This window comes from Callorhinchus milii, unplaced genomic scaffold (assembly GCF_018977255.1).
Source record: "Callorhinchus milii isolate IMCB2004 unplaced genomic scaffold, IMCB_Cmil_1.0 Scaffold7, whole genome shotgun sequence".
Classification (NCBI taxonomy): Eukaryota; Metazoa; Chordata; class Chondrichthyes; order Chimaeriformes; family Callorhinchidae; genus Callorhinchus; species Callorhinchus milii.
In genome coordinates, this window is record NW_024704748.1 from 20,058,674 (window position 1) to 20,084,272 (window position 25,599).

General features: G+C 39.1%; 1 protein-coding gene across 2 annotated transcripts in view; it reads left to right on the top strand.

Moving 5' to 3' along the window:
- The window catches only part of LOC103180644 (myoferlin), a 107,849-nt gene that overhangs the window by 9,480 nt on the left and 72,770 nt on the right, over nucleotides 1-25,599 (top strand). For both annotated transcript variants that reach the window (XM_042337102.1, XM_007896627.2), the window contains exons 4-21: nucleotides 6,201-6,309; nucleotides 7,762-7,849; nucleotides 10,497-10,660; nucleotides 11,328-11,456; nucleotides 12,013-12,075; nucleotides 12,162-12,212; nucleotides 12,658-12,688; nucleotides 13,261-13,376; nucleotides 14,798-14,924; nucleotides 15,499-15,602; nucleotides 15,701-15,769; nucleotides 16,326-16,369; nucleotides 17,263-17,345; nucleotides 19,549-19,581; nucleotides 22,475-22,599; nucleotides 23,054-23,167; nucleotides 24,433-24,610; nucleotides 25,159-25,283. In XM_042337102.1, the coding sequence (XP_042193036.1) occupies nucleotides 6,201-6,309; nucleotides 7,762-7,849; nucleotides 10,497-10,660; nucleotides 11,328-11,456; nucleotides 12,013-12,075; nucleotides 12,162-12,212; nucleotides 12,658-12,688; nucleotides 13,261-13,376; nucleotides 14,798-14,924; nucleotides 15,499-15,602; nucleotides 15,701-15,769; nucleotides 16,326-16,369; nucleotides 17,263-17,345; nucleotides 19,549-19,581; nucleotides 22,475-22,599; nucleotides 23,054-23,167; nucleotides 24,433-24,610; nucleotides 25,159-25,283 (1,753 nt within the window). The remainder of the gene's footprint in view (nucleotides 1-6,200; nucleotides 6,310-7,761; nucleotides 7,850-10,496; nucleotides 10,661-11,327; nucleotides 11,457-12,012; nucleotides 12,076-12,161; nucleotides 12,213-12,657; nucleotides 12,689-13,260; nucleotides 13,377-14,797; nucleotides 14,925-15,498; nucleotides 15,603-15,700; nucleotides 15,770-16,325; nucleotides 16,370-17,262; nucleotides 17,346-19,548; nucleotides 19,582-22,474; nucleotides 22,600-23,053; nucleotides 23,168-24,432; nucleotides 24,611-25,158; nucleotides 25,284-25,599) is intronic.

A 25,599-nucleotide genomic window follows, 5' to 3' on the forward strand; every position in this document is an offset into this window, starting at 1 on the left:
ATATTCCATGCATCCCCACTAAACATGGAAATCCCAGAGATAGATTGTTGGAATGGAATGTGGACTCTCTCCCTGGAGGGACGTATCCTGTTTACTTCATTCCGGAAAGTATTTGGCATGGGTTGCCAAGAGCCAAGGCTTAGGGATCCCAGAGTGTGAGTTGTGATACTGCTGGAGTTTAACCAACTAAAATGGCGCAGCTTGCCATTTATAACACTGTCTGGCAAGCTTTTCTGCTACTTGTCCAGCTCGGACCATCATACCCGTTAGGGCTTTGGCTTGCAGGGTTAACAGGGACTGAGTGGCAGGATTACCTGCGTCCAGTCACTGGTCTGCCCTTCCAGGTCCTGCCAATGATTCAAGCTGGCTGTGCTGTCATCACCAGTGCCCTGGAATACCTGCCTGGTTCAGGAACCGGACTATCAAGACTGCCACCACCTTCCTGTCCACAGCTCAGGCGCACATCCTTTCCCATTGAGCAATGATTCCACCAATTGAAGGTGTGGAGTTTAAGCAGCAACTGCTAATCTCTCTGCAACCCAGTCAAAGTGGATTCCAGGTGCTGGACATACGAACGTGTGTTCACAGACTTCGACGCCAGGAAACACCTTCCAGCAGCTGTTTCCCCAAATCACCAGTTTCCTCGTCAGCTATCTGGAGAACATCTACCTTAAGCATGGTAGGAGGACAGTTGCAGGACAGCTTGTGACATGCCAGCCACCTTGATGTTCTCAAAGTCCAATGCAGTGTACCAGGCTTACTCAGTACCAGCTGCTTAATGCAGGTCCACATGCGAGGGGTCTTGGCAAATAGACATGCCCACTGTGAAACTGACTGCACCTCCACGGTGCTTAATAACAGATCAGTGTAGGCCAGAGCCCTCCCTCCCTGTTGCCGAGTCCCGTGTTTGCCACAAATCCACCTCAATGCTTGATTCTGGACTTTGCAAATGGGTCGGAGGAACCCTCTCCACTGCATCCCCAGGAGCTCAGATCCCTAAAGTTTGCATACAGGTCTTATATGCTCCAAGAGTGATCTGCATTGGGACCTTGCTGTTTTTGAAGATGGATGAGACTGACCAGAACGCCCTTCGACCGTTCTCAGTGCAGACCTTCAGGACAGTGTCCAGGCAAACGTTCGTGACCCCGAGCTACCGATAAGGATCAACAATCAGGATTTAATTCTCTCCATGTCTTCACTTAGGCTATTTGGAACCATAATTCTGCACTTGGAGGCACCCACTATGTACTGCAGCCTCATTGTATATTTTTGTTTCAAAAATCTGACACTGCACACTAGATCCTGGATATTAGCCAAGTTTGGGGCTCAAGCACCCAGAACCATTTCTTCAAAAAACTAAAATGCCTGTTAGTATTTGCTAAAAGGTGATGAAGAGAAACAAAAATACAGAATTGTCTCCCATTTGGTCCTACAACAACAATTTGTATTCATATAGGGCCCTTCACGTGGGGTAGCATCCCGCAGTATTTCAAGGGAAACCTGCAAGTGATGCTTCTGAATGGCAGACATTTCAAACTGTAATTATAAAAATAGCTCCTAAACCTGTTCTTAAAATGTTACTCAGAACTTGCATAGCAGTTATAACTAAATTCTTAACTAATCCCATGTTTAAAATTGTTTGTGCTCATCGGGTACTAGTTAATAATGGGAGGATTAAAAAGAACATGTTCATTTTTCAGGCGTCTATCAAACACTAAGTGTGGTATTGTAAAAACCAGTGCTAATTATAAACATTCCTGAGAAGAACTCTTTCTCACCTCCGCCCCCCCACCCCGCCATACTGCTCTGGTGTGAGATTTCCCACATAAGTCAACCAATATCTCTTTTGAATCCCATTAATCTAAGGTGATCTGTCTGAAATGAAACTAGTGTGCTGATCCATTCCCCGTGTAAGAATATCTTTAAAATTTCCAGATGCCTCCTGGATTGTGTTGAATCAACTAATCTGTCTGTTTTCAGTACCCTAAGGTAGGGAGGGGAAGCTTCAAAATAGCAGTCAGACTAATAACCCGTAACTGCTGATATGCTAGTTTGTGCATATACGTAGGTGTTGGATCCTAACTAGATAGTACTCCGCTGTCCTTTGTTGTCAGAATGATATGGTAATATTGGTTAACACCTTCCGACACTTTTACTGTAGGTTGACTGATGACTAATGAAATCAGCCAAATCATCTTCAATTGATTTAATTGATTTAACACAATCCAATGAATAATGGCCAAATGGTTGAGACACCATAATGCTGCCGCCCCAACCAAAACTGTATCCCAGCAAGAGTTAGTGCTTTAAGCAAAAGAGAAAATTGGCAATAGTGTACTTTGGGCACTCTACACAATGGGAACAATGGATCATCCAGTGAATTAAATTTGTGAGGAAGATAGAAACCTACTAAAATATCTAGTTCTATCACTAGTGGAATATACTGGATATTTCATTTCTAAAAGGAAAAAAGGTCCTCTATGGGTGGGGTTGGAATACCATTCACACTCCTCTTCACAAATCACATGAATCTGCCCCCATTACTTGTTCCCTCTAAGTATTTCCCTGTTGCCTTGCCTGTCGTTCTCAATCCCCACCTCCTCCAGTCCTCTCTCCAGCCTTGGTACTAAACATCAGTAAAATCAGTGCAGCTATCCATTGGTGTAGATGCACTCATAGTTGTCTACTTCAACCTGTCTGAGCAGAGTGGGTGTTGGGGTGAGGATTTCATTTCTGGTGGCAGCAGCAGTGTAAACAGAGACTGACTGGGTGATTCTGGATTTGAATACAAAGTCACTTGTGCATGTTAAAACTTGCGTGCACATATTTGCCAGCACTTATCTATCAAATTCATCTTTTAAGGATCAGTGTGCATTAGTTGGGAGTCTTTTTATCAAACATGCAAATGTTGTTTCGCCCACAAAACATACAATTTACAGTATATTCTGTGAAGCTCTTTGAGACGTCTAGAAGACGTGATAACACGCTATATCAAATGCAAGGATTATTACATTATATAAACCTAGGGAGGTTATTTTACTTTAACCTTTTTAAACATTGCAGCTAGTTATACGAAAACAATTTCCATCCCTTTTAGTGACTTAAACAAAGAATCTGTAGGAGACGATTTCATCTCTGTTGGTTGTAAAGAAAGCACACTAAAATTTCACTGTAGAGAGATCTGTCTTTCAAAAGTTGAGTCAATTAAACTAAGCAGGAAAATGACGCATTTGTTCCAAGCAGGATAGGTGGAGCTTACCATGGGTGGTGACTGATTCATGGTATCCTAGTCAGGCTGTTGTGTTTAACCACAAAGTGAATAGGCTCAGACATTGTCGAATTAATAGCAGAACTAAGGATACAGACTTTCTCCCTATTTCCCAAGATATTGTCAACATTATAGGAGTTTTGCAACAGTGCAATAATGAACAATACATGCTTGTGTTTTAAATTATGAAGTATGATCCAAGACTGTAAAATCTACAAATTTGTCAGCAAATAAGAGCTCTGATGAAATTGTTGCTTTTTCTATTCTATTGATGGTGATGATGTGTTCTGTGCAAATCCTGCATTGAATACAATAAAATTTACATTTATATAATGCCTTTCATATCAGGAGGAGATCTCAAAGCGCTTCAAACAACAATATTTAATGATTTATCTGTTGTACATTGCCAAGGGCATCTTGAAGGTTGTTTCATGGTAATGAAATGTTCTGTGCAAATCCTGTATTGAATACAATAGAATTTATATTTATATAACACCTTTCATATCAGGAGGATATCAAAGTCTTGTAATGCAGATGCTAACATGTTAAATTCTAATATTGGCAAAATCATTGTTCCTTGACTGTAAGAGTCCCAAAGAGTTTTTTCCACTTCAGAAATCATGGAATCAGTGAGTGGTTGCTTGGAATGTATGTAGGATGTTTGTTTTTCTCTCCAGTGAAGGATTTTTACTGTAAGAATTAATTAACGACTTGGGGAGGGGAGGAATTTGAGGGGCCAAATGCCTGAAAGCTTTCTTTGGTTTTCTTTGGAGCTAGAGACTAAAACGTATTTCTGTGTGCTAGTTTTGAAGTTGACAAAACATTGAAGTAGTATAAACAACTAGTATAATAGTTAGTTCCGGTTGTCTTGAAGCTAAATTTGCCCTTCCATTGCTTTTTTTTCTCTCTAGCAAAAACTGACTAGTTTTAACCTCAGTAAGTTGGTATTACAATTCTGTACATTTTATGCATTTGTTGGAGCTGCAAGCTACTGTATTAACTAAGATTGTGAAACTATACTATCCAAAAAAAACTTCTCTATAATCTGTTGAAGCCTACGTATGTATACAGTACTTGACCAAACACTCTTAGTGTGCTGCATGGAAACTCTTTGCAGTTCCTAACAGAACAATTCCAGTTGCAGCAGCCAAATACCAGCTCATTTCCTCCATCTGCTTCAATAAAAATTGAATAATTTTTTGGTTCACAAGCTGGAAAAAACATACAATCCTCAGTTGGTCAGTTGCAATATTGAACTCTCCTTCAATATCTATAGTATTTTTCCTTTGGGGCCCCAAGAATTTTCCACGTCACATGATTGCTTCTTGGCTGCTGTTAACATTCCCCAGCAATTCAAACAAGTGGTTTAATGGCATATTTGTATTAAAAGTTTACCAATGGTGGATCCAAAGTTGTTTGCAACCTCAATGCTTGATCTATTGTAAACAGCACCCCCACCAAAAGAGACTGATTTTATCCATGGCTCTGGAAAAGCAACTTGACATTGTACGGAGGTGATTGTAGATTTTACTGTTTGACGTGCTGAATGGCTGTTATTGTACCAGCCAAATTGCTTGCCCTCACTTGCCTTCTCCAACCACTGGATTGTTATTGGCTCCAATAAAATCATTCCAACTTTTAAAGCCATCCATTATGCAGTTACAGCTGTTATCCAAGGTGGATTGTCACTACAAGCAATTATGTCTAACATGAGATCAAAGACTTCACTTTTCGACCGTGCATTCGTTTTTTTTATTTTCTCCCTCTCATCTAGTTCAGTTGCACAACCAGCTAAAGAAAGCACTTTGAGTTTCTTCTTGACATGAAAGACTCCATATAAATGTAATTTGTATTGTATCAAAATATCCTGCAATGAAAATTGGTTGGTTTCTTTAGAGTGAATAGTGTGGCATCTCGGATGACGTGAGCACTTCAGAATACTTATCAGCAGGAGTGGAATTCAGATCCACAGAAGAAGCTACACATTAGCTATAGTTATACTGATCCATGTTGCAACTAAAATTGATCTTGCTTTTGTTAGTTTGAGGTGTGTTTTAGCAAAGAGGTACTTTTAAAGCAATTTCAATAAGTGCAGATTCCATTTGTTCTGAATAGTTGATTCATATCCTGTTGGGCTGCAATAAAATTGCTCCAGAAGCAGCCACTGCATCTTACAAGGCGGGTCTTCACTAATCAGCAAGTGCATTCAACAGGCAGTGTGTGATTTTCCTTGATATTGCATACCCATGCTAACAGAACTTTTTTTTGTTATCTTGCAAGCAAATGATAGCAACCACTCAAAAGGAGCCAAGAGGCTTACAGAAGGGGTCTTTGCTGCTATATCTTACTTACACAGACCTCTGCAATGTAGATTGGTTAAACCCGAGCATCATGTGTATACTATCCAACATCTGATAGTGAACAGCTGATATAGAACACCTGGCACCTCTCCCGCCATCCCCTTGATATACATGATAAATTATTGTGATAAAATAAATAAGAAAACCACGGCTGGATAAGTATTTAAGGTGACGCACTGAACTGAAAATACCTGGAGTTGCTTTTGCTGCTGTGAATTCTTGGCTTCTTTTGATAATTACAGGAAAGCTTTCATTTCACAATTTTCTGGCCATTCAGCAGTGGAAAAGAAGAATTACAAATTTCACAACTGTGGATTTTTCAGTCAGAAACAATATCACGAGAGGACAGGAAAATTGTATGGTTGAAGCAAAATAGCGAAGCACTACCCCTCCTATGTTCAATGAGAAATGCGTCAATTTTATCCTTTTTGTATGGCTTTTTTTTTAGCTTATCCTCCCTGCCCTTTGATTAATTGTTTAGGTGGGTTTCTTGTGGATTTGGAACCATCTTCCTGTCTGTTCAAAAACAGTGTCTTAATTGCTCATTATTTTCTTTTTTGATTTTGTTTTAGATTTCTTGGCTCTGCAAACATTTCCTTGCGGGAGCTTGCAAGTGGCCAAGCTCGAACAACGCCATTCAAGAATGTGCCGTTGCTCAGTGAAAAGAAACAGCCAACTGGGGTAAGAATTATAAATTGCATATGTCCTCTTTTTTGTAGGAATAATGGGTGGTGGTCTTTCTGATCCTTTAGAACAGTTTATACTAGACTATTGAGTCTTTTGAGTCACTTCATCTACACTAGGAAGTTTCATAAAGAATTAGTACCGCAATTGGATCTCGGCATTGTGGCTTCTAAATTCATATTGGTATTAAAATTTGTTGGTCGGTGCCCACATCTATAAGAAGTAATGAGATCCATTATTCATGACTTAATAATAATAATAATCCTTGCATTTGATATAGCGCTTTTCACATCTTCTAGACGTCCCAAAGTGCTTCACAGAATATACTGTAAAGTGAATTGACTGTATATTTGTGGGCGAACACGGCAGCCAATTGCGCACAGCAATATCCTACAGTCAGTCGTGGATTGAAAATGACCAATTTATTATTTATTTTTTTGGAGGGATTATTATTAGGCGTGTGGAGTAAGGAAACTTGCTCAAGGTTTCGCCCTGCCTGGAATTGAACTCAGGTCTTAAGCATGAGTATACTCCATATATAGTGTAGTTCATGAATGCATTTTCACGATCAAGATACAAATGATCAATGAAGTCAGTATGGCTGCTCGCAGTTTTCTGGGACCTGTTTTAATCACTGCTGCTTATGCAAGTCCAAAAAGAGAGTAAAAGGATGTGGGATAACAAATATCAAATGAGGACCACTGTCAACCATTGTTTAATTATAGATCTGCTTCCAACTGCAGATGCCGGTGGTGGCTGCACACTGCAACAGCACTTAGAATTTAAAATCTGTTGCTTGTAATTTAGAGGCATTTGAGATATTACTGTGTGCAATATTTGCTGTTATGTTTGCCTACAGTCACTACATTTTACAGTAAAACTCTCAAGCACTTGAGGATGTGATTAGGCACTGTATAAAATGCAAAGATTATCATTATTAATTCATGAAACCTCTCTGTGCCAATTTTGTAATTTCGTCAGCCCACAGCAGTGCAAATCCAAGTCCCCTGATGAATCACGAGAATGAAATAGTGAATCATTAAGGTGGAACTTAATACCATATCCTTGCACAATGTTTAACTAAGGTTGAGTTTAACCTAGTATACTATTCTGGCTGAGTGCAGGATTATATGATTTTTATCCTTTTGTGTTTGCATAAAAATAGCTTCAGGGTAAAAGTGTGGTTCATGAATGCAGTTTTGAAGCTCAATTATTGTCTAACTCTAATAACGAGAAACGAGAAAAAAAATGCAGAAAAGAATTTCAGATAGATTTATTAGTTTTCATGAAGACATTTCAATGTGCTGAGGTGCTGTAAAATGCAAGTTTTGTGTTTTACTCTCCCTAACCCAAACACACACTTTTCTATGAGGTATTTTCTATGAACATAATTGGCTGGTTGGGGTAAGTGGTTAATCTCATGTTTTTGGCCTACGATTTTCCCCCAAGATGACTATAAGCTTGACAGCCTCGTATGAGCCACCGGCTGGATCAGGACCTCCTGAGGCTACAGGTTCCAATGCTCCCGGTGAAGCAGGTATGTTTTATTTAATCTGTACTTGGATGCCTTCATTAACGCTCATTGTGGGCAGGGTGCCACATTTAGGAAGGAACAGTCAGAACATTCGGTCAATGCTTCATGGCTGCAATGCTTATCCACCAAAAAATCACTACTCAACAGTAAGCACTTTGAGATGTTTTGATGTGTTAAGGTGCTATGCTAAATACATTCTCCTTAACATGCTCAATTAGTGTTACTGTTAGTTTACTCTGGTACTTGTTTCATTATTAGAACTTTCCAGGACTCTGTTCTCTGCCATCATTCCTCTTCCATTGCTCATCCTTTACTCAGTCGATCTTCATAAACTCCCTGCAGGAAACAATAACATGAATTAGTTGTGCCAAATGGTCAGGTTCCACGCTGTGCAATCTCTCAATCAAATTAAACCTGAACAGCTCCAAGCCCTTTGAGGGGTAGTAAATCTTTTTCATTCAGTTATTTGGCCCATATCTTGAAAGTCTAACTTGCCAATTAGCATCCCTTAAATTAGTAATGGTCAACCTTTATGGTTTATATGGTAAACCATACACATGGTTTTAAATGTGTTGTGTCGTGCTCTGTCTTTCTGCATTTCAAAGGTTAGCAGCTGACAAAATTCAGCAGGTGAAATGTGATGCCTTCCCTATTCGGTGTGTCAGCTTTGTGCACTCAAGTTTGCCTGCAACTGAAGCGCTTTGGGACGTCCTCCCGACGTGAAAAGCGCTATATCAAATGCAAGAATTATTATTATTATTATAACTGACTTCTCCCCAAAAACAGTAACTCAACAAATGGTATTAAAGCAACTGAGTGACTTAATTCTATTAGATTTCTCTAATGCACCCAACAAACATGAGACAAGTGGGATATAAAGATAACATGTGGCTATTTGCTCTTCAGATTTGTGAAATCGTATGCCATGTTTTGTTCATTGGGAGAAATTGAGGATCCAAAAGAGATGCTAAATTTAAAGATCAAAATCAATTTTGATATGATCTTTATCAATAAACTTCAATTTTGGAGCACAGCTCCCTGTGTATTGAGAGTGGTGCAGAACATTTGCCCACTCTATGACCGTTGATGTGGCAGCAGTGAAGACTTTAAAATGAAAAACTGAAGGGAGGAGCAGCAAAAAATGGCTTCTAGATTTTTGGTCAATATTTAACTTATTTGTCAATATGTATCTGATGCTATGATTCCACATTCAGTTCTTAATTCAAGTATAAATAAAAGTTCAGTTCTTAATTCAAGTATAAATAATTCAGTTCTTAATTCAAGTATAAATAAAAGTAATGTCACAAGGAAACTGAGTCAATGTTTATCTTCCGTGGACAATGGCTTTGACGAAACACTAATTGAGTGAAATGATGGGTGTGGGTAAATCTCCCAATAAAATGCCTCAGCCCCTACATTCAAAGAGTCCGAAGTGCAAAACTTTCTGTTCTATGATTTTCTGCCCAAACCATTCACACTCGCTCAATGATATTGCAGATTTAATGCTGACAAGGCCTCTGATCACGACCAATAGACTGAAAGTTACTTGTTGACACCAGAGACAAGGCCTAAATTCTCTAGTCATTATGACACCAAATACACACGCACAGAACTGGTGATTTGTTCAATTGTTATAGTCATCTGCACCAAAATATCTGGTTCCATAATTAGAATGATATATCTCTTCCTAAATGCCAACTTCCTTGAATTCCTGTTCTCCAATTCTTTTTATATAGAAGCTGCAGAATGTGGGTGTGGGATAGTGATAAAGCATTATTATCTTCCTTGCATTCTCACTTATTGAGCTGTCTCCTATTCTACAAATACAGAACTGGTGATTTGATCAATTTTTAAAGTCATGTGCACCAAAGTAGTCTGTCTGGTCCTATAATTAGAGTGATATATCTCTTCGTAAATGCCAACTTCCTTAAATTCCTGTGCTTCAATTCTTTTTATATAGAAGCTGCAGAATTTGGGTGTGGGATAATAATAATAATAATATAATAATCCTTGCATTTGATATAGCGCTTTTCACGTCGGGAGGACGTCCCAAAGCGCTTCACAGAACACACTGTAAAGTGAATTGACTGTATATTTGTGGGCGCACAGCAATGTCCCACAAACAGTCGTAGATTGAAAATGACCAATTTATTATTGTTTTTGGTTTTGGAGGGATTATTATTAGGCGTGTGGAGTAAGGAAACTTGCCCAAGGTTTCACCCTGCCTGGAATTGAACTCCGGTCTCTCGCTTGCAAAGCGAGTGCTCTAACCACTGAGCTACAAGACTCCACATAGTGATAAAGCATTATTGTCTTCCTTACATTCTCACTTATTGGGCTGTCTCCTATTCTAACACTATTATTTTCCCTCATATGTCTCTTAATGGTGTCCTGTTTTCTTACTGGACAGAAAACAAGAGGCCAAAGACAGAAATCCAGTAGTGGTAACAGCTCATTTGTGCTTTATGATGTCTCAAAGATGTGATAAGTGCTATATCAAGTGCAAGGATTATTATTATTATTTTATGAAGGCCCAGAAATACATGGAACAAAATCTCTCAAGGGTCAAACATAGAGCAAATTGGTTGCAGATATCTGTATTCTTCTAGATTGATTCATTGTTTTAATTGAAACTACATGGTAATTCCAGAGGGAGATGGGGATGAGGATGTGGATGAAGATGAAGATGCAGATGATGGGGCAGTGGCTGGTAACATTCCAGGCGTGCCAGCTCAGCCAGGTGTACCACCCACCAGACGATTTAAGAAGAGAAAGAAGAGCAAGATTCTTTCAAACAAACCTCAAGACTTCCAGGTACATATTGGACTAATAGCGATGTGGATTAGGAAAGTGCCAGATTTGATCTCTGGAATGCACTGTGTTTGCTGATCTGAGCCAAGTAGCAGAAGTGCTGTAACAGGCTTGAGCTGAACAGTCAGCTAGTGTTCACATTCCTGATTACTGCCACTGGTGCTGTGGGTGTGGGATGTTGGGCACAATCAACTTCCACTTTAATCCTTTCCCTTCCCAATCTTTGGAAGAGCTATCAACACCTAGGCAGAAGGGAGACTTGGGGGCCCCTACAAGGGAAGAAAAATACCTTCAGATGTAGAGTGAAGAAAGAATGCTGAAGCAGAGATCTCTTAGGATGAAGACTGTTTTATATACTTTCCATTCATTGAGAAAAATCTGAAATTTCTTACTATGCAATTGATTTTGTTTTACTGGTGAACTTACTTGTGATCTAATTCACTACTTAGCTTCTATTTATAGAAATATCTATTTTAAAATGCATTTAAGTGATGAATATAAATCATCCGATAAGTGGTTATATTTTATACCACCTCAGTAATACGATTCCATTTTATAAAGCAAAGAACTGTTTCATTAAGTCAGAAATCAATTGTTGTTCCAATTTTTTTAAAGCCAGCTATTCAGCTTGTCAGGTTGTCTTCATTGCGTAATTTGCCCTCTCTTGCAGATCCGGGTCAGAGTGATTGCAGCTCGACAATTGCCTGGTAATAATATAAAGCCCGTTGTGAAAGTGTCTGTGTGCAACCAGACTCACCGAACAAGGATCCGAAGAGGAAACAATCCTCACTTTGACGAGGTACAGAGCAATTTCAACAGCCTATAGTAAAATGACCTAATATCTGTCGACTGCCAGCAATCTTGAGCAAATAACAATAATTTGGTCGCTCAATCCACGATCATTTGTGGGATACCGCTATGAGTGCTTTTTTTTGGAAAAATTATTTCATAACTTTAAACTGGAACCTTGGTTTCCTCCCTCTCCCAACCACACACACAAATGAGCCTGTGGTATTTAAGAATACCGGCTGGATATTTAATAATACAGTAATATCAAGAGTAATATCAAACTCCACTTAACTATAGAAAGGCTAGAGAAAATCTCAATTAAAGACTGCATGAAAGTACATCTGCACCAATTGCTCTCACCTCCACCTACGTTATTAACACTGACAAACTATACAGTCAATTCACTTTACTGTATATTCTGTGAAGCGCTTTGAGATATCTAGAAGACATGATAAGGCACTATATCAAATGCAAGGATTATTATTATTAATGTTCTATTGGTGTCATTGGTCTCTTGCCCGTGTTGTAGTACCAAAATCTTACTCGCCTCTATAAACTGATTTCAGATTTTCTTCTACAATGTAACTCAGTCACCAGCAGAGCTCTTTGACGATACAATCCAAATCAGGGTAAGTTATACTCAATACTACATTAAATTCAGCAAACTATAACTGTATATAACCTCTGACCAATATTCACATTTTTCAACCCGCAGGTGTACAATTCTTATTCACTACGTTCAGATTCCCAAATAGGAGAATTCAAGGTGTGTTGTCTTTCATTATCTCCCGCCACCCCACCAGCTAAGCGCTCCGGGACACTACCCCGCATGAAGGGTGCTGTATAAATGCAAGTTGTTGTTAATCTCAACCTTCCATCTGGTGTGACATGCACAACTACCAGTAGAGGGTGCTGAAGAAGGGCCAGGAGCAGAAAATCTGGCTGGTTTTATCCTCAACCTCGGCAAAGACAAGGCCAATTTAGTCTTCCTATGAAGCCATGGCTGAGACAAGCAAGTTCACCATAGAATCAAACCAGCGGAACTGTCCGTAAACTGCAGCTCTGACCATTACATCACTGCCGTTAACCCTGTGGCTTTCAGATACACAAATATTGGCTATTTGTGAACGGAGTTGGTCAAAAAAAAATGTGATGAAACCAAATGTTTTAGAAGCAACCAATTCTAAATTCTACATTTTTATTTCTTTCAGCTGGACATTGGCTATGTGTATGATGAGCCTGGTGGGTACTGCCCTTTGAACACTGACATTTTGACCTGCTCATTTTCTCTGCACAGCTTTTAGAAAATGTTTGGCCATAATACTGCGTGCAGACATGCAATGGCTTGCTTTAAATACACTCTGGTATCTGGCACTGAGCAATGTCAACTATTCAATGCGTGTACCTACCTGCAAGAACCATGTACTGGATGATCATGGCTCAAACTCTACTGCAACTCAATTTAACTTTGTTTTATTTTAAGGTTTAAAAGATATGTTTGGAACAGCTAGAACTTTGAGAGTCCCTTTTTTCCCCCTCTAAAATCAATGTCTTGAAATAATGCAGATTTTGCATTGTATTACGTTGAAGATTTGGTCTAAGAGATATAACTGGTTTTACCTTTCTATTTCTATTTCACCCTTGTGTTCTTGTTGCAGTGGTAAGATGATTTTGAAATGTGTATTGAGTATTTGGAGAATAGTGAAATTACTCGCACATCCGAGCATTAATATATCGAAAAGCCCTTCACACATCGGTAAGAATACTGAATTGATTCTGGATGTGCACCTCATCTTTATTTTATATCTTTATAGGACATGCTGTTATGAGAAAGTGGCTGCTGCTTCATGATCCAGAAGAAATAAGTAGTGGATCCAAGGGCTACCTGAAAGTCAGTTTATTTGTTCTGGCAACCGGAGATGAGGCCCCGGTAATATTTTTTTCCTTATGTTGTTTGTGGCCGAGTAAAAGACTCGGCACCAATTGCTTATGATGTCTTTGTTTTTTCGATAATGGTAGTAAATACGTATAAAACTCATGATCAGAATGTGCTATAATGCAAAAGACTTGGTAGGAATCTACAATGATGCAAGTGCATGAGATTTATAAGATTGAACAAAAGCAAAATTCAGTTTTTGTATCTTGGATAGATTCCACAGTGATCTTGTACATGGAATATTAATTTTAAACTGAACCAATCAAGTCCATTCATTGTTCATTCAGCTCTCTAGGATGGTGGAAAAGTGTTGTAAAATGCACTGTACTTGTTTTTTATTTCATAATGTAGTCACTACAAGCTGACAGCCTGCCTGTCAGATCTCAGCGGCTGGATGAGCGCAAACTTCCTTTAGCTGAACGTTGACAAGACGGAAGCCATACTCTTTGGCTCTCATCTCAAATCTCACGGCTCTCACCTCCACCTACCCGACCTCCCCTAAAACTCTCTGAACCCGTACGCAACCTAAGCGTCAGGTTCGACCCCCAATTATCCTTCCTCCCCCACATCCGGTCCCTCACCAGCACCGCCTTCTACAACCTCCGACGCATCACCTGTCTGCGCCAATACCTCTCCCCAAAAGCCGCTGAAACCCTTTGCCTTTGTCACTTCTCGGCTGGACTACTCTTAACGCCCTCCTCAACAGTCTCCCATCCACTACTATCTATAAAATCCAAATCATTCAAAACGCTGCTGCCCGCATTCTCACCCGCACGAAACTCCGTTCCCCGATCGCCCCAGTCCTTGCCAGACTGCACTGGTTGCCTATCCCAGAGAGGATCGATTTCAAGATCCTCACCCTTGTATTCAAGTCTCTGCACTCCTCTGTATCCCCCTACCTCTCTGACCTCTCTCCTCAAAACAGTACCCATTGCCTTCGTTCCTCCGGGTCTGGCCTCCTCCTCATCCCCCGAGTCATCCGCTCCACCCTCGGCGGCCGTGCCTTCAGCCACTATGCCCCGAGGCTCTAGAACTGCCTTCCTCACTCCCTTCGCCTCGCCCCCTCCCTTCCCATTTTCAGGTCACTGCCGAAGACCTTTCTTTTCAACCGCGCCTTTGGTCACCTCCCCCCCCCCCCCCCGGCTCGGTCCCAGGATTTGTTACTGTAAAGCGCACTGAGACGCCGTCCTGCGTGGAGGGCGCTATATAAATCCAAGTTGTTGTTGTTGTTGACAAGGGTAATTGGCTGAATTACTATTTGAAGCGGTAAAATTGGCACAACTGACTTGGAGAATGATAATGTGCCAAAAATAAGTGCCTCTTTTGGATGTTTAGGCTTGATATTAGCTGTTCTATGCTGTATGGCCTCTTGTAAATTTGGTAATGGAGTAGTGTTCTGTGTATGTGGTGAATAGGCTGAGAAAAAGGAACTTGATGAAGAGAATGACGATGTGGAAAGCAACCTGCTGCTACCAGCTGGCCTCACACTTCGATGGTTGACATTCATTTTGAAAATCTACAGAGCAGAAGATATTCCGCAGAGTAAGCCACATAATGAATGCTTTAGCATGAGTGGATCAAATGCAACTTGGGATGTGTTTTTGTGTGTGAAGTAGGGAAGACCTGCTCCATTGATTCATTTACCTTTTTATGTGGGGTGTTCAGAAAACATAACAAAAAAAATATTTCTAGCGCACTAGATCTGTGTGTGTTTCACAATTCTGCATAAATCACTGTTGACTGATGATGGGCTTCCCACTGCTGTGACCCAGATTGGAAATATTTGGGTAGGACAGGATTCATCTCCGCTCTAATGGTCTCTCCCATAGATAACATCTCAGGTTGACTTGTGAAAAATGGCCATGTGGAAGATGTATAGGGGCAGCAGTTTATGTGTAAAATGGGGTAGAGAGTGAAATTAGATGAAGAAACAGAAGTGGAAAAGACTATGAAGGATTTTCCAATTATAAGCAAGTGTACATTATATGGTGTTAAGAAGACATTACTGCATAATTGTTAAATATTCAAAAGCTTTGAGTTTTGTTAATCACTACTTATTGTGCACAAGTTATTTGTGGCACGCACAATGACCAAAGTTCTTGTGTTTTTCTTCAAGTGGATGATGCCTTTGCGCAAACTATTAAATCCATATTTGGAGCGGAGTCTGACAAGAAGAATCTAGTGGATCCATATGTAGAGGTTGGCTTTGCTGGAAAAAAGGTGAGAGCAATCTAAGCTTTCATGTGACATGTGATGGAATTTCAATTGATTTCACTCAGGTGTCCAGGTACTGTAACGATGGTTGTCCTGTGTTGTAGATCTGCACAAAGATAATAGAAAAAAATGCAAACCCTGAGTGGAACCAAGCTGTCAATCTTCAAATCAAGGTAAAACCACTTATTAAACTGGAATTTTTATTCCTTGTTTACCTTCAACAATTATAAAGGCGATAAACTGCCGTAGATTTTGGAGAGGGAAAGTTATTTTAAATTGGCCATCGTTTTACAAGGGAAGAAATGGGAGTCAATAAACAATATGTAAGAAATAGCCCTATACACAGTTAATGTAATCTTTGACTTTGAATAGACACAGCATTTAATTCCTAAGATCCCAGAGGGAAGAGCAGACATGGTATCAGCTTTGGATTTGCAACAAAAGGATCTGGTTTCAAATGGCACTGTGACCATGTCAAGGGCATAGATCAAATGAAAGTTTATGGTTTTCACTTCAGAGAAAATTCTAGAGCTTTTGTTTCCTGGTTAGGTATGATTAAATGAAGTTGTTCTTAAAATGACATTGATGATCCCTTCTTTGTAAAGGCTTCCTTGTTTCCCATGAAGTCAAAACCTGAATTTCACAAATCTTCAGTGACCTTGAGATTTTATAAATAAACTAAAGATATTTTAAACGAACAGTAGCTGTCTAATGACTTTTCTTCTACAGTTTCCTTCTATGTGTGAAAGAATTCGCCTGACTATATTTGATTGGTGAGTCCAAAGCATCTTTGTATTTTTAATCCAATTTTTCTTCCCTTAATGACCATTTCTCTTAATAGTCTTGAATTTGATATAATATCTGATCACATCATCAAAATGCCTTCCCAGGAATTTTACTTTAAAATCGACTACAAAGATTATATTTTAATAACCAAATGAAAATTCTGTTATGTTTTCCCCATGAATCCATACTGTTTTATCAGTGGAAATTAGAATAAATTGATACAATGTAACTGCATAATACAAAATTAGTCTTTGGTGAAAACTCCCTCCTTCGGGAGTCCTGTAGCTCAGTGGTTAGAGCACTCGACTTGCAAGTGAGAGACCTGGGTTCAATTCCCAGTACGGCGAAACCTTGGGCAAGTTTCCTTACTCCACACGCCTGGTAATAATCCCTCGAGAAAAAAAAGCAATAAAAATTGGTCACTTCAATCCACGACTGTTTGTGAGACACTGCTGTGCGCAATTGGCTGCCGCGTTTTGCCCACAAATATACAGTCAACTCACTTTACAGTATACTCTGTGTAAAAGTGCTATATCAAATGCAAGGATGATTATTATTTTTTTTAAAAATGTGTACTCAATACAAGAAAATAGCCCTATCCAGAATGTGCATGAATTTGTATTCTGTGACTCCTTGTGAAATGGCTGGACAATACAGCTAAGCTATCAATTGCATGAATCTTGAATTAATTATCTCTAAATTTGTAATGTTGTGCAAATGAAACCATGTACTGATCAGCGCCACATATGAGGTGCAGGATGACTTGAAAGTGATGTTTAGCGAGAGCAGTTACATGGGTTCTTTAGAAAATGAAGTTATAAATCTAGGTTGGCTATGAACTGTGTCATCTCTTTTGTTATGTTGAATGTGTATCTTGCAGGGATCGGATGACCAGAAACGATGCTATTGGGACAGCATTTATGTTCCTCTCTAAGATCGCCTCATCTGGTGGTGAGGTTGAAGGTTGGTGCTCTTCAATGGGGCTGTTTATAGATTCTAGTGCTATAATTTCATATTCTGGATAGTAGATGAGAGAAACTATATTTCTGTTCTAGATTTAAGATCAGGCACTCTAATGTGAAGTATCTGAACAACAGCCAGATTGTGCAACAAATGGTGTCCATGTGTCACTTTTCTGCAATTTGCATTGGAAAAGAACAGAAGTGTAACATGGACCAATTGTTGCATTTTCCATAATCCAGTTGCCTGGGTGTGGATTAGATGGCTTCCATCTCTCACATTTACAAACCGATTAATATGTCAAAAAGGTGTGTGGCTATTTTAGAACCATATCGCTGTATAGTATGCTAAATATTGTTGAGACACTGGTTTGTTGTTTTTCTTTCTTATGTAATGGTATACGATGTTCATTTATCCCAGTCATTGATTCCAAGTCAGTTTTAACAACAACAAATAATAACAAATTGCATTTATATTGACCTTTCACATCGGGAGGAAGTCCCAAGGCGCTGGACAATGAGGGTTTGCACCTGAGATGCGGGTTCGGATCATAGAGGGGCTGGAGGGCAAAGGGGGTGGAGAAGGGAAGATGACTGAAGGCAAGGTCGAAAAGGAAGGTCTTGAGATGGGTCTTGAAGGAGCAAGGGAAGAGGTGAGGTAGAGGGGCTCCGGGATGGAGTTCTGGAGGGTGGAGACAGAAAGGCTGAAGAGCCAACCGCCTTTAGTGAAGGACGTGGAACAGGCCAGTGCCTGCAGAGTGGAGGGGGTGGACAGGTTGGTGAAGTTTAACTAGGTTGCAGAGATAGGGAGGTGCATTCATGAAGATTGTCTGAAAAAGGGAAAACCAACAATAACTTGCATTTATATAGCGCCCTCCACGCAGGGTAGCGTCTCAGAGCACCTGCTGCCTATCCAATAGCCTATGCTGGAAATGTGTCCATGTTGAAATTGGTCGTGGGCAGGCTGGAGCTTTCTGTTCCTTTCCTCTCCCCCATCCGCTTCAATTAGCCAGTTGACATTTCATTATCCATGAACAATGGGTACTTATTGAGGCACTGAAAAGTGGCCAAGAAGTTTTATCATAGAGGAAGGAAGTGAAAAAGCCTCACAGAAAGGGAAGAGGAAATGATTAGCAAGCAAGGGGAGCTTTCTTTTGTGTTATTTGAAACATTTTTTTAAACTTGCTTTAATTTATATATTTTTACAGAAGGGGAACATTTTAATGAGAGAAAAATTGTGCAGAAGAATTTCTCATTTGAGGAAAATAGTTCATGAAACATTATAGCTGACCTTTAAACGCTGAACTATCTTAATTAAATACACATTTTACTTTCAAACAAACTGCTGGGTTATCAATAGCTAATTTAACCTGTTAACTTTGAGATTGCAGTATCTTCTTGTTGATGTTTAAAGGTTAGAGAAAGGAAAAGGCATGGAAAATGTGAATATGAACTGGGTCACATTGCCAACCTTACTCTAGCACCACCTAGCTTGCAGGATACATACAAATGTAGGTAATCTTTCTTTACTGGAGCATTCATACCATCTTTGACCAACAGGGTGATTCTGGACTTCTGCTGCTCCTCTACTAGGTGACTAGTAATAAAAGCCTTTATAACTGTCTGACCTGGATAACGCAATGATTTGGGTCCAGTTACAACTGGTCTCGTTATAAAATGGATGCAAAAAGGCTGGTCTGTCTGTCAGGTTGCTGCTAATATCACTTCCTGCGTGCATGGGCGCATCATGCAGAAAGCTGGCAATTGCTTGAGTATTTCCAGGGATTTCTGCGATACTGTTAGATGCTGGGAGGCCTACTGTGCCTATGCACTATGCGCCGAAAGCTAGCCAGCTGAAGCTGTCAGTGTACCGCACTGGTAAACCACACCGGAGGTCTTGGTAACCTCCACAATAAATTGACCCATGATCCATTCAAGTGTATTATAATGGGATCTAGCTGTATCTGTTTGTTTATATCTTTTGGGCAGATGTCAGAACTCCTGTTGTCCAACGCAAAATCTCAACAAAGTGGGAGTTGAACTTGGTGTTCCCCTGTACTTCACCATAAATTGTCCATTTCACTCATAAGCTATATTCTGAAGTACTTTATATGAAATATCTATAGGACTGATGTACAATACATGTTAATGATATTGTTTGCTTTGTGATTTCTTGTTCTAATGCTGATTTTTTTTCTACAATCCAGACACTGAGGGAAGTGGGTCTTCTGCAAATGAAGGTTTTATTTGTTGGTCTATAATTTTTCTATTTCTATTGCCCAAACTGGAAACTGGTGTGGGATGAAAGCGTCAATTTCCATAAACTTGAATCATTTCATGAGACAAATGGGGGAGTTTGATTTTGAATCTGTTGAATGTTTCAGACAGTTTTGGCAATAGATGAATTAGCTGTTTGGCTTTTCTTGAAGCTTAATTATTCTGAAATGCTAACTGCATTTTTTTCCCATGTAGGCCTACATGCACTAAATGGCAAATTTTAACTCTGAAAATGGATAAAATGTTTTATCCCAGTTTTGCTATTGAGCTTCCCAATAACATATCCAAACAGCCTTCACCTGCAAACCTAAGAACTGAGCGTTCAATTATGAGATGACAGCCATCCTGACTGACCTTGCCTCTCACCCAATTCTCTTTTGCATGCTTTCAACAAATGTTTGAGATCAGAATTGGGATTGCTGTCTGTGTAGACCTTTCCTCTTTACCGAGGAATATTATTTTGATTGTAAATGATTGTAAATGACTACGTTTGAGCAATTAACTTCCTGATCTATGTGGTTCACTATTACACCATGCATTCCAATTAACCAATGAACCATTATCGCACCCCTCCCAGCAACAATTTCCATGGCAAGCTTTTCCTGACTGAAACTACATGCAATTGTCTCAAATGCATTGGAACTATAGCCAAAGTGCACTATAGGCTTGCATGCTTCAGCTGAAAGCTGTACAGATTGCTTACAAGTGCTCTTTCAGTGTACTAATAGTTTTTTCATGGAGCAAAATATTAAGAGTTAGATACTGCCAATTATTATCAATTGTTTTCAAAATGTATTGAAACAGAAAACTAAATGTTGCACTGCATTTCTTAAAAACAATTCTATAGTTTAAATAAATACCGTGAAACGTTTAATTTTCTCTTTCTTTGGGTTCTATATCTTTGCATGTCTGAGAGCCTACAATTCCAGCCATATCTTGTGTTTGACTACATTTTTCTCATGGGTGGAAAGCTTTGAAATTAGTGGGTGACTCTATCCTCAGTTGTAATAGCTTTTCTTTCCCTGATGTTGCCATTCTGTTTTCTTAACCAATTGCCATTATGGCTTGTTCTTTTTTTTAGAATGCCTCCACCTCATTATCCTCCCCTTGTGTCCTTATGTGTTGCTCTATATCCTTGTGTGTAACCTTCCTACTCTATGATAACTTCACTTGATCCTTTCCATTCCCCACGATGCACTTTTCTTGATGGGATTCAGTGCACAAATGTATAATGCATGATTAATATCTGGTACTCCACAATGCTGGAGTCTGTGACTAAGGATGTGAGCCACAGGGTGTTTCCAGAATCAGCTGTGCTCATTTTCATTCAGGTTGACACAATAATTTCAAGTCTTGAGTTACTCCTAGATAATTGCTTGATGAAAATGATGTCCAAATAGTTAACTGACCAAGTCTTTATTTAAACCAATAGTCAACTTGTAACTTAAAAGTAGATATTATTGCTATCTGGGTAATGGTCTGGCTAACCAAATCGTAACCATTTCATTCAGTTGGGAGATGAAGTGTCTCCATATTTGCTGGCTGGATTCTGGGAAGCAGTGGTATTCAAAATTACCTTTCACATTTTCCCAGCTGCATACCTATACTTACAATTTCTCTTATCTACCATAACTACTGTGAACTTTTTTTTTAGTTTTTTTACTCCACATAACTAAACATTTCAAGAGGACTTTCTATGAATTTTAATTTTATCTCATCTTAAAATCTTGCACTGAATTTCGCTTTTGATTTTCAACATTAAACAAAACAAAGGTTATCTTACTCAGCAATCGGAACTAAATCTATTATGGCAAAACCTCTCTGGATAGAGAAATTAGAATGCTGGCAATGTGGAATGACTTGTAAATCTTTTTTAATGTATATGATTTATGTAAAAGGTGTCTAACTCTTGATGCTTCTCTTGTTTAACTTGATTTATGAGTATTAAGAGAGTCCTAACCTTATGTCTTGCTGCTTAAAAACACATTTTTACTTCAGGCATAGCCATTTTCTTTCTGATATACCTGGGGTTACGGTGACTTCAGGGGTTTGAGATTAATTCAATGGGGCTGTCACATTTTTCCTCTTGGGTCTTGTGACCTTCCAACATCTTCAGCTGCCAGATAATCTGGAAGTCATTGAATCCTCTAGTTTTACATCAGACATGACACTGATTGGGAGTGCTACTGGGTGATGGAGTAAAATGTCCTGTTTAGGTTTCTCCAGTTATTCCATGGTCCATTACCTCCTCTCCACCACCCAAACCTAACGTTACTGTACAATCTCTCTCCCTGATGGTCTTGACTGATAGTAAGGGCAAGAATACTGAAGTCGAACTGTGGAAATAATGGATACAATTAGCAGTAAAACCTCTGGCTTATTTCCAAACTAAACTGTGCCAAAAAGCATAAACTCTCCCACAAGGCTTCTAACTTACTATCTGCCTTTTCAGACCAATATTCACATTTTCAGTCGAGTGACAAAGAATTCTGACCTTTCCCTTTCCTTGGTTTTTTCTCCCCCATCAATGTGGTACTCTCATGTTTCTTCCCAGCAGAGAATAGAGTAAAATAAAATGTACCAATGCTAGACTCAGAAAGGATTTCTAGCCACACAGAGAATACTTGATTCATAGTACCTTTTATATTTCAGATTTTATAAACTGAAAACTTAGTTTTGTCTCACTCCATGTGATGAAGTAACCAACTGCTATAATTGCAAGTGCATAGTAATGCATTCTCAGCATGTTTCTGTGTAAACTAACCCGAGTCACCACTTTTTAGCAAATGCATTGTTTAAAAAATTAAACCCAGCCCTATATGATACTGAACAATTTTTTTTTTGCATCTTCACAAGCAAAAACAGGAGATGAAGAAGTAGGATTTCTTCCAGCTTTTGGACCTTGTTATGTAAATGTTTATGGAAGTCCCAGGGAATTCACAGGTTTTGCTGATCCTTACGAAGACTTGAACTATGGAAAGGTAACTAATTTCCAGGGGGATTTGAAAGCTGCTCCCCATTGTTCTTTCATTTCTTTTACATTAATTTAAAAAAAACATGCATTTTGCTCAAGGCAAAATATAACAATGCTGGATAAAGGAATGCCTTCCTAGTTTTAAGTACTCCTTGTACTAGCTTTGCAAGGTCAGATCAAGCCTATTTGTATACAGAGTACTTCCTTCTGCTCCAATTTCCTGCAGTATGACTCTTATTTTGTACATCACACAATCTGTGATTTACAAAATATTTCAAAAACCCGTATCCACTAGGAGCTGGGAACAAACTATCCATTCCTGTATTTCACATATTTCACATTGCAGAATACATTTTCTTATGCACAACTTAATTTTGACTACTCCGACATGACAAAGATTTGCAGTAAGATTTGTTAATGTTTAACCTTGTATTTAACAAATTCCTATTTTTTTCTGTCAGGGTGAGGGAATGTCATATCGTGGAAGATTATTGATTGAATTAATCACCAAACTTGATGAAGCTCCAGAGAATAAGTTAGAAGAAATACCTAGTGACGATGTTTTGGTTGCTCAGGTCAGTTGTCGGTTTGGCACAGCGCTTGTGAAAGATTCAGCAAACTCTAACCATTCCATGTGAAGCTGAGTTGTTTTTTGTCGGTTGAGTGTCTGACATATGCAATCCATCACCATCCTTAAGAATATTGAAACTAGGCTTAGTTTGTATTCATATATATTCCACAAACTATGGCTGAATTCCACGTGGACATTTCCATTCTCTCTCTGGAGGGATTTCCCATTGCTCACCTAATTCACAAGAGTGTAGGTGCAGGTTGTTGAGAGACCAAAGCTTGGTGCAAGATTACACGATGCTGACATTCTGTTGCTAAGTGTGTTACTTTGAAGCCAGTTTAGGCCCAAGGAGACCCTGAGATTAGGAAACCTTAGTCCTTCATTTCTACCCACTCCCCGCGAGGATAGGATAGTTGATCAATTTGGGGATTGAGACTTGGTATACAAGTACAAAGACTCTTTCTAATAAAATTACGTAATCTAATGTTTACAGCAATGTGCATTTTTACTCCCAGATCCATGATGCTGTTGCTCTTTCCTCTTGAATGGGAGTGAACAGATGACAGATTACCAATGCAGTAACCAATACCCATCGTAGGTTTTCTGAACCAATAAAAACTGTACATTGAAAAGTATTAAATGGTTGTCATCATACAAAATTAGTCAGATGAACTGGCTTTGTTCCAGTGCTGTATAGCTCAGAAGCAAGCTGAGGAAGGCACGTTACATTTTTGGTTTTAGATTATAATCTGAATCAACTATTATGTTGTAATTGGGTACACAGTAATTAGGGTTATGGTCTCTATTAAACTACATTTCTTGATGTTCTGGTGCTGCTTTTAAACTAAGCCTGTGTAACCAATAAACATAACAGTAAGGAAGATGATCAAGATCTTGTGCGATGGTTTTATAAATTATTACAATTTAGTGAAGCAAGCCAAAAAGAATGCACTTGAATTGGAAATGGTCAATTTGTAATCAGTAAATTTAGCACTCAATGATAATTCTTGCACTTGGTAGTGCCTTTCACATCAGGAGGACAACAACAACTTGCATTTATATGTGCCTCATACTTTGAAGATATCTCAAAGTGCCTTTCACATCAGGAGGGCATCTCAGAGTGCTTCATAATATTTACTGTAAAGTGTAGTGAGTGTATTTATGGCAGCAGAATAAAAATTCCCTTTTCATGTCAGTTTTAAATTGTACTTGGGGTTGACTGGAAATTTCTCTCCATTTGAGTGACCAAGTTGTCCTGTTAATCTTCAGAAATATCAACGGCGCCGCAAGTACAATCTCTGTGCTGTCTTTTACTCTGCCACAATGCAACAAGAAGTCGGTGATGCCATCCAGTTTGAAGTCAGCATTGGCAATTACGGCAACAAATTTGATAAGACTTGCCGGCCTTTAGCTTCTACAACTCAGTACAGTCGAGCAGTGTTTGATGGTAAGTCTCTGCACTTGGAATCCATGGTGAACCATTTCCCTTGTAATGTGCAAGAGCAACTTGTCACATGTTTATAGCTCCCAAAGGAGTATGTTTATATTCAATTGTCTCCTACTTTCTAGTATGAAATTTTTATCGGCCAGTATCTGATGAGCAGCAATGTAAAACTCTAGGTTTTATATATAACTTTGACGTACAAGTATATGTATTTTGTCGTTTGTTTTCAGTAACCAATGATGTAACCAAAAAAACCTTAAATTCTCACCCATGAGACAAATGAGCCAGTTATAAAAACTACTGTCACAAAAATTCATCTGGATCTAGATTTGCTCCATTTGTCATCATTGCACAGATGGCAGCACTCGCCTTTGTCAGAAGGTTATGGGTTGAAACTCCATGATGGGATTCTTGAGATCATAATTAGAGGCTAACATTCCTATGCATTGTCAGAGGTGCTGACCTTCATATGAGAGGTTAAAGGCAAGATCTGTACCTTTACCATCACTAAATGTTTCTTAAGTGGCTTCAACTGCTTGTTTTTGTGCCAGGCAACTACTATTATTTTCTACCATGGGCTGATTCAAAGCCTGTAATCACGCTGACCTCTTTCTGGGAAGACATTAGTCACAGGCTGGATTTTGTGAATATTCTCCGAAACATAATTGACAGATTGGTAAGTAACATATTTCATATTCTTCTTAATGGGTTAGAAGGTATTCCAAATGTTTTAGACATTATATACAAGTTAAATGCTATGCTATAAAAAGAATCTACCTTTATGTTTTGCAATTTCTGGATGGTATTAAAATGGTGCTATATTTTTATTCTGTACGATTTGTTTGGTTTCATTTCTGTTTTCCTAACTTAATCTCTGGTGGCAATGGATTTACTTAAAAATAAGTGTGTTGAAGTGTCTTTCAACAGGGAAATAGTGTATGTCCTCCCTAGCCACCAATATTCATTCACCCAGCGCCTTTCCATTTTCTATT